Source organism: Diabrotica undecimpunctata, chromosome 5 (genome assembly GCF_040954645.1).
Source record: "Diabrotica undecimpunctata isolate CICGRU chromosome 5, icDiaUnde3, whole genome shotgun sequence".
NCBI classification, from domain to species: Eukaryota; Metazoa; Arthropoda; class Insecta; order Coleoptera; family Chrysomelidae; genus Diabrotica; species Diabrotica undecimpunctata.
Window position 1 is genome coordinate 101,209,722 of NC_092807.1, and position 9,976 is coordinate 101,219,697.

At 34.5% G+C, this 9,976-nt stretch overlaps 1 protein-coding gene across 1 annotated transcript; it reads right to left on the reverse strand.

Moving 5' to 3' along the window:
* Positions 1–5,899: 5,899 nt before the first annotated feature.
* Positions 5,900–9,118, reverse strand: LOC140440720 (centromere protein S-like). Its single transcript, XM_072531084.1, has 4 exons — positions 9,010–9,118; positions 8,636–8,793; positions 7,125–7,191; positions 5,900–6,054 (listed from the first exon to the last, which is right to left on the reverse strand). The coding sequence occupies exons 1-4, from the start codon at positions 9,022–9,024 to the stop codon at positions 5,965–5,967; spliced, it is 330 nt and encodes a 109-aa protein (XP_072387185.1). The 5' UTR covers positions 9,025–9,118; the 3' UTR covers positions 5,900–5,964.
* Between the last annotated feature and the right edge of the window lie 858 nt (positions 9,119–9,976).

Consider the following 9,976-nt stretch of genomic DNA (forward strand, 5'->3'; position numbering starts at 1 on the left):
CATGTCTGTGTTAATTAATATGCATAAATTGCATTAGCAGACAGAGTAACAACCCACAAATTGGTAAGAGAAAAAAATCTGTTGAATTGTAATAAATTAGAAATAAACAAAATACTACTTACATTCCGGTACAAGAGTTATTATATAGTGATTGGTGATTCATAGTTCAAACTATCCCTTATTACTGATAATGAGTGATCTTCGGTCAATGTTGTAACTGTCTAACTAATAACTCTTGTACCGGAATGTAAGTAGTATTTTGTTTATTTCTAATTTATTACAATTCAACAGATTTTTTTCTCTTACCAATTTGCGGGTTGTTACTCTGTCTGCTAATGCAATTTATGCATATTAATTAACACAGACATGTAATATTGGCATATTTACTAAAACCTTTTTTTGATCTAAAACTTTTTTGATCTATATTCTTATAAGACAGCAACCTAATATGGGCTTTTTATAATTTCAGCATTTAATTTACTTTGTACCACTGACCTGATGATGCTTTGCAAATTTTAGAAAGCGAAACCGGTCGTCTTGGGTAGTAAAATTAAACTGATCGTGAGTAAGTCTAATTTATTTCTTTTTTACCTCTTTTACTGGTTTAACTTTATCATTAGAAACACGTCGTTATGAGTATCAGAGATGAATTTCTGGACTTGTTCTTTTTCAAGTATTTTTGATTTCTTTGGTAGATAACCTGTTCTTTTTTTCTTGATAAACATAATTAACTTATTACATTTAGATATATCAATGTTTGATTTTAAACTTAAGGTTGATTTTAGCATCGAATATTTAGGCCACAAACTTGCTATTAGTCCTTTTTCGGCAATGTTTGAAAAATATGTCAACAATACAGATTCTGAATATCGTATTATTTTTCTCTCGTCATACCATGCCTCAGCGTATATTTTTTCGTACAACACTCTGCTTTTTTCAGACAGTAAACTTACAAGATATTTCATTTGCAGTTTCTGCCACTTCTGGTGGAGTTAAATTAAACTCTTCGTCAATATCCATCTTTTGATTTTTCAGATACCCAGAATTTTAGACAGTAAAGTAAATAATGACATACAATGACAGATAGTACTAACAGCGGGTACTTTATTTTAAATTCTTTAGTGGGAATATAAATAGGTATATGTTTGGTTGCCTACACTACAGGTCACTGTCAATCACAGAACGTTTAAGCAATGTATATTGTGTTGCCATAATGAAATCGTTCATTAATAGAAAATCATTCATTAATAGGGGTCATTAATCAATGATTTTAAGGGTGTTAAAATTGATCATAAATGGACGGTCGACGGAAATTTTATTTAATTCACTCGACTACAAACTAAAACTCACTAAATAACAAATATCTCATTAATAATAATTATAAATACACTAATATTTCTCGCCGACAATAATATTTTCTACCACTTACAAAAACACTTTTGCTGCGGTAGCCGAGCAGTTTATATACACGAACATATATGTTCTAGAATTCTAGCGAAGATACGAATAATGAATCAGCACTTTAACACGAGATTCTAGAAAAATACAGATAAGGAATTCGAGAACTTTGCTAACAAAGGGGTTTATTCGACTTCTAGACTTCTATACTGTTACGCCAGGGCCACAAGTAAAACATTGTGACTCATAACATCACCCCCTTTTTCAGACTGTTCGCCCCGAACAGCACCTAAGTGGACCAGGTCGGTGGATTCTGCCCTTCCTAAGAACACAGTCTCTCCAGGTGGACCACCTTCGGCTTATTTCCTGGCATCAATTACACCCTATATACAAGGTCGTTTATCTTCTTTGTAACCAGGTATGGTCCCTCCCAGGGCCGCTGCAAGTTGGGACTTGGACCTTTTCTTCTGGTTAGTTGTTAGAGCCCAACTGTATCACCTTCATTAAAACTAACAGGAGTATATTTCTGATTGAACTTAACCTTCATCCGATCACTGGTGAGGTGTAGCTTGGTCCTAGCAAAATTGTAGACCTTAACCAATCGATTCTTTATGCCGCTGACATATTTAGGGAGTGCCTCTTAGACCGCCTCTCCGTCGTCCGTCAGCTTCATCTCTCGATCAGTCAATAACATTGCTGGAGTGTAACCAGTTGCTTCATGTTGGGAGCTTCGATAGGTTAGCAGAAACAGAGGCACCAGTTTGTACCGGTCTCTCTAATAATTTTCATAGGTAGTTGTTGTAGTTGTTGAGGATGAAGCAGTGTTGTTCTGGCTTTCTTAATTCCCAGCAAAGCCATCATGGTCTTCAAAACTTCCGATTCGAAGTTGCGCCCCTGGTCAGAATGAAGTGGAATGCCATGTCAGGAAACGACATTCTCAAGCAGAGCCTCACCAACTGTGATTGCTTCTGGGTTGGGTAGTGCAATACTTGTTTCCTGTTGTTGTTACTGAAAATGGTCCCAGAATGTCAAGAGCAACTCGTTCCTATGGAGTCACGATGATGTATTGTTGGAGTTTTCCCGTCTCGTTTTGGGTCTCTTCTTGGATGCACACAGGTCACATCTTTTGCACCATTCTTCCACATCTTGCCGACAATTAACCCAATAATACCTCTGACGGACTTTGGCCAGAGTCCTATTGATCTCAAAATGCTCCCCAGAGTGAATATTATGAGGTTCTGCAAGCACATCCTTAACACGTGACCTTGTAAGAACAACTTGGAGCACTATTCTTGTTCCATCTGATCTCTCTTATTTACGAGTGATAACGTCATCTCGCAGACACAATAAGTCCCACTGAAGTCAATAGCCCTTCACTACTTGCCCATATTTGGAAATCTCCTGCCACTGTGGCCTAGTTCCGTTATCCAGCCCTCACAGACTATTTTTAGATCTGGATCTTTCTTCTGCTTAAATTGAAGGTTTTCTTTGATTGGAGCTTCTTCGTTACTTTCGCCCTCTATGGTTTTCAATTGCCGAATCTGGCCCCCTCGTTCTTCTTGGAGCTCGTAGAATCGGGAGTTGCACTCCTCGCATATTCTTCTCGAGGAGCCATAGGCATTTCCATGACTTCTTCCTGCTCGGTTACTATTGAGAAGTCCATCGACATCTTCTACTGTTGATGTCTGAGTGGGAATTCTAGTCAAGAAAAAATGGGTAAAAACAATACAATCATAGGAATCCATTAATGAACGATTAGTAAAACTCATCATGAAATTATTTAGCAGGCAAATAGTGATGTTGGGAGCATGGGGCTCTACTGATAATAGTCTGGTAGTAGAAAAGGACCAGTTCATGGACATCTTACACGAAGAGATCGAAAAAATGAGACCAACACAAAAAATAAATGATAATAGCGGTGTTTCTTGTATTTAGTTAAAATCAAATTAACTTAATTTACAATTAGAAAATGCATATTATTTATTTTTTCCGAAAACTTTATTCACATGCGCTAATATTATTAAAATATATTATTGATAACATGTTTATTAATTTTTTTCAATTTTCTATTAGTTTGTTGGTAATTCCGACAGTCTTGCATCCAGATTCATATCGTAATCTCAATTTTCAGATCTTTTTAATTTTTTAAAAATGGCTCTGATACTGATAAATATTTTTATATTGCAAACCTAATGCAGATATCTGAATAGCTTTAATTATAACTTTATACCAAATAAATCCGATAATAATAAAAGTACAAACAAAACTAAGTGGCTGAGTGTCTAAATGGACACCCAGTACCAGAACAATGGAGAACGGCATACATGTCCTCAATACACAAAAAGGGGGACAAAAGGAATTGTAATAATTATAGAGGCATATCGGTAACCAGCACCCTGAGCAGACTGTATGGACGAATTTTGAGAAATATGATCGGGGAAGAATATAAGCACAATGAAGAGGAAGACCAAGGCGGGTTCCGTGCAGGAAGATCGTGCACCGATAACGTATTTTGTCTTAAACAAATAATAGAAAAAAGATCGGCTAAGAATCTAGAAACTCATATTACTTTTGTAGACCTGCAAAAAGCATATGACAACATCCCCTTAACAAAACTGTGGACAACGTTGAAAAGATCTAACATCAACCACACATTGATAAATGCTGTACAAGAACTATATAGAGACTCAAAGGCACAGATAAAAACAGGAAAATATCTAACGGAAGAATTCCTGGTTACAAAAGGCTTGCGACAGGGATGCTGTATCTCACCAACCTTATTCAAGACATATGTTGCAGCGACATTGGAAAGATGGAAAAGAAAGGTGCATAGGATGGGTATAGAACTTGGCAATGAATGTATATATACACTCCAGTTTGCTGATGACCAGGTAGTGCTACCGACTGACTAGGAGAAGACATGCAGTACATGCTTAGAAAACTGATAGAAGAATATAACGACTGGGGAATGAATGTCAATACAACAAAAACCAAATATCTTTGTATTGGAAACGAGTCAGATAACATAGACCTCGAAAACGGACAACATATTTCCTGCTGTCAGAGCTATGACTACTTTGGTGTTGCCTTTGACAATACAGGAACTGATACACGGGAAATAGAAAAACGAATCACTCAAGCAAAGAAAGTCTTAGGATATCTCAATGGTATACTGTGGAGTAAAGAGATAACGAAAGGAAGAAAATTTAATATATATGAGACCATGATTAAAACTACTCTTCTTTATGGCGCTGAAACATGGAGAATTAGTGAAAAGAACAAAAAGCGAATAGAAGCAGTAGAGATGGATGCAATGAGAAGATCTTTAGGTATTTCCAGACGAGACCGAATCAGAAATGATGTAATAAAAGAACGTACGGGAATAGAAGGAAATATAACTCAAGATATAGAGAAGAAACAATTAAGGTGGTATGGGCATGTTCAACGGATGCCAGCAACAAGACTCCCCAAAAAAGTAGTAGAATATCAACCGATAGGTCGACGGAAAAGAGGAAGACCCAGATTAGAAAGGCAACACGGCGTAAACAAGTCCATGAGCGAAAGAAATTTAACAACAAACGACTGCGAAGATAGGAAGAGATGGTGTTTAGGTATCGGACAACGTCGAAAGACGTTCTAAACCGATGTATATATACAAACAAAGCGCCAGTCCCGTCCCGCAGAAAAATTTCTATATCGTCCTGCAGAAAAATCGCTATCCCGTCCCGCGTTCCGTCCAGACTTTCGGGACAAAGTGCGAAACGGGACGTCCCGCATGCATCCCTAGATCCAAAGCAAATATTACCTTGATACTACAAAGGGAGATGCGAAAACTACAGGGGCATTAGTGTGATAGCATGTATGGACATGTTATGTGGGAAAATACCGAAAGAATATATTATCTAAATAAAATCTGAGATAAGCTGACAGGATTTACTGCAGAAAGGTTCTGCATAGACCAAATACACATATACACTACAACAATTAATTGAGAAAAAAAAGATAAAAAATAGATCAGTACATATGGCATTCATCATTAGAGAAAGGAATAATGGTATTATAATTTTCATTTCCTATTATATAGTATAGTATCGATCACAATCGTCGAGTATTCCATGTGTATTTATATATATTTATGTCTAAAAAATCGTATTCGTGATTTTTACTTTCTTCTTGCAAGCCAATGGCTTCAATCCATATCCGTTTTCATCAAGTCATGTTCTTAATTTGATCCAAATACTTGTGGAATCGGCATGTTTCCGATTCGAGCACTGAGGTCACTTCCTATAATAATCATATAGTTTGTTTTGTTGCATCCAAGTTTACTTCTCGTTTTATCGAACTTTAATCATCCTGGATGTTTCAAAAGTACTGTTTCTGGATCTACTAATTCGTTTCAAGAGATTCTTTTAATTTATAATGATAATAGTGCTTTACAGTGATTAGTGAAAATAGGAAAGGATTGTTTTAATATTGAGAAATCGGGAAAATAAATTAAACGCAATAAAAAAAATTTTATTTGTTATATTAATGAATCATTATTATAGATATATCGGCCTTTCATAATCATTTCCGCTTCCGTTTAGTAGTGGTAGTACTTTCTTCGCCTTTTTTTAACGAATTTAAAACTTGTAATTTTGATTCAACAATATTAAGCTAAAAAGATAAATAATTTACGTAAATGTAAATAAAATACGACGGCGGTCCGATAACTACATAGCCTCACCGACCGATGGCGCCACTATCGCAAGAGAAATTTACTGTCGCGGAGTAGATTTTCGTAGACGGCTACGGTCAAAATGTCAGCCGAATCGGATGGTAGTTTTGATTTGACCTCGTGTGAACGCCGAGTATCCGCTGATTTTGAAGGTGAGGGTAGAAGGCAAAGGCTGTCCTACCGGACGGAAACGTGATGGCCACCATTTTCTGGGATTTACAAGGTGTGATCTACGTCGATTATCCGGAGAAGGGCAAAATGGTCACAGAGCTCTATTATGCCAAATTATTGGTTCAACTGGAAAAAAAGGTGTCTTCCCTCTTGACAACACACCGGCTCACACCTCCACTGTCGCCACTGCCAAATTAATCGAATTCCGCTACGAAATTCTGTACCTTCCACCGTGCAACGTCTTGTGACAACGTCTTTGTGTTTCCAAACTTGAAAAAGTCATTCGCTGCACAGAAATTTGAATCGAATGTGGAAGTCATCGCCGTAGCGGAGGCCTACTCTGTAGACTTCAAAAGAACGTATTTTTCAGACGGACGTATCGAACCGCCCTCATAGTTCATTTTTATTCGTCGATTAGATAAAAAAAATACAAATCAAACAATGATATCGAAACATATAGGGAATGCGACGATGGAGAGAGATTTCAGAGAAGTTGACTGAAGGATAGAAAGCTGTGGAGGGTTAAAACAACGAAATCATAATAGAAGAATGGGGAAATTAACGGAATTTACAAAACTAGGAAAAGGGTAGAGACAAGGAGGTAAAAATGAAAGAACCAGCAATATATAAACTCTCTCGTGTGTGAATCATGATGATAATTAAATAGAAGTGATAATTGTTACATATTCTTTAATATTAGTAATAGAAATATTAGAGACAACAGTCATATCTAAATTGAAATACAACATACATATTGTTGATCGCTGAATTGATAAAAAGATTGAAAATTTTATAGAAACTACCATGTAAGTAACTTCTAAAATCAAGATATACTTACCAGTGATTTGTTGTTCCTCACCAATAATTTTACATCTTCGGCAGTAATGGTGGACCTCTTGGCATGCCTGCAAAACAATTTTTAAATTTTTATTAATTGTCTTAAAAAGTCCGGATATCACAATTGGTAGTATACCCTCACGTAGAATGCCAAGGTTCAATATCTATCGCCTATGAAACGATCTAGATATTTGAAAAAATATTTAAAAGCCCCAGATCAACTCAGCCTCAATAAAATGAGTACCTTGACTCGAAGCACTGGCACTGTTAGCTTCCTTGAATAACGTAGGCCCAAGAAATATTCAACTATACCCTGCTAAACTACAATAAAGACATAGAAAGAGGCTCATAGTATACATATTATCTTAAAATGTTTTACGTTTATGGGAAAAACGGCCAAAATTTACAAGCAGCAAAGAAAATATCGAGTAAAGACACAATATGATTCTTGATACCTGATGTTTGAAGATACATGAGATATAGAAAATGCTGTAGGCAGTATTAAATATGACAAACTTTACCAAAACGTCTATATCAGGAAGCTGCTAAGTAAGATGGATACCGCATTTTGTTCAAAACAAAGTCAAAACAATCTTAAGTAGTGGCAATAAGATAAGTTTTTCACAGATAGCTTTAACTATTTTCCTCTGCTTCAAATATCTCTTTCTTATCTTCTTCAGATAGTCTTTTTTCTGCAAATTTTTGTTAGAGTATGTGGAAATGAAAAAAAATACCTAATAAGTACGAAAATTATATAAAACGCAGTACAATAATAACTATAGCATACTTAGTACCTGCTTTTTATTTTTAGATATAAATTTGTCATAACTAACATGTCCTCCTAGCTCTTTAAATTTTATTCTACTTATAACTAATTACTGTAACAAACCTCTCATTCGCAGTCCCTTACACTTTCTTTTAGGTCATGTTTATTAGTAATCATATGAATACTATGAAATATGTCTGTTAATACTAACTGAGCTGATTCAATATTATTTCTAATATATGTAGCAATGCCATATAATATGTAGTGATAAGTGGATATCAATACAGTATAACCATAGTGCATCTGTTCCTACTATATAGTACCTCTTTTTATAAGTTATTTTATATTAGTGGCATGAGCTTGTCCAATTCTGACTACATCAATATTATTCATTCAACATATTATCAATATGACCAAGAATTTTAGATATGTATTGGCTTTTTGCTCTAGAAATACTTTTGACTCAGTTCTGTTTGATGTTGTTTTCATGTTTCTTCTAAATCTCTTTATTGCAGGAACAAAAAATTAGAGTTTCTGTTTATTTATTAATTTGAAAATCACATGATATATAATTTTTAAATAGATAATCATCAAATTTGGATATAATCTATAAACAGCCACAAAAAGTGCATTGACCAAGCATAATAAGAGTGTAGTCATTACAAAATGGTCAGTAAAACATCATGTCTAGAAAAGAGGAACTGGAGTAGATACCATCACCAACAATTATATATAAAACAACTTACTTTTGAAATGCATCCAGATCGGATCCATACATTTGTATTTTCTTATAAACTAACTCAGATATAAGATCTATTGAATTATTGTCAAATTCCATCTCATACTGTGGTGCAATTTTATTTACCATTTCTTTTGTGGTGTTGTAAACAATCTGCCTAGTTTTCTGAAACAAGAGTTATCAATTACATTTTAATAAAAGAAAAAATACTACACAAGTATTATTCTTGGGGACTGTTCAACTTTTCAGAAAAAAAATCAAGGAATGTTCTATTAAAATGAAAGAAGCAATTGCCTAAATATGTATCACAAAAAGCTGATAAGCAGAATTTTAATAATTTCTATACAATATTATTAAAGTTATCATTCATTTAACGTATACCTGTTCTGTTGACATCTTTTGTAAACATATATATCACACTTTACACTTTCAACTTTTTTCAAACTTGTCAGTTTTTGTAATATTCAAACTAATTGTAGGGTTATAAAAATATTTATTAAAATTGTTACTGTTAGCGCCATCTATACAATACATTGACAAATATATTTAAAGGCGCCATTCAATACACATAGTAAGTACATTTAACTGCCACTAGATGTGACCTGCCTCTAAATTCAAGAAAATAAATTAATTTTTTTACAATATTATTTACTATAAAACAACACTATATTTACTATAACACTAGAACTCGTCACAGTAGGATTAGGTGAAATTTAACATTATACTACAAGATCCCACTGCAGGATCACTACGTTCATAACGTAGTTCATCACACTTACTTTTTACATAAGTACATTTAAAATTAGGAGAATACACTGATAATAGGTTGCCAGTCAAAAAAGGTCGCAAAATATTTTTAATTTAGTTAATAGTAATTAGTTTCTGACAAATATTTTATTTCGTCCATCTATTTTTTAAATAAAATACGCTGCTCATGACGTATTGGTATAGGCATTGTTTAAACAATGGTATAGGTATCCATGTTTTTTTATATCAAATTAAAGCTAAATATTTCTTAATATGATGATAATTCTTAATATGATAAATAAGGTTGCCTGAAAAAAAATTGTCGCAAATTACGGTTGCCAGCTGTTAGAGTTAACGTGCAACGACACGGGTTTGACAAGTGATAATATGTAATTATTAGATATACCTCCATATGGAGGAATCCAAGAACAGGCTTTGTGGAGTAACTTTGAGTAATATAGAAATTTTGATAAACCTGACGTTGTAAAATGTTTTAAATTAGCACGCCTTCGATGGATAGGACATGTAATTAGGCGAGATGAAGATGCAATGATCAGAAAAATTTTCGACCGAAGAGGACCAGTGGGAAGTCTAGCCAGAG

Excerpts from the sequence above, each read along its gene's own strand:
- LOC140440720 (XM_072531084.1), bottom strand. Across the intron at positions 7,192-8,635 it reads GATCTGGATGCATTTCAAAA|GCATGCCAAGAGGTCCACCA; the intron begins GTAAGTTGTTTT and ends ATTGTTTTGCAG. Across the intron at positions 6,055-7,124 it reads TGAGGAACAACAAATCACTG|CTTAATATTGTTGAATCAAA; the intron begins GTAAGTATATCT and ends TTATCTTTTTAG.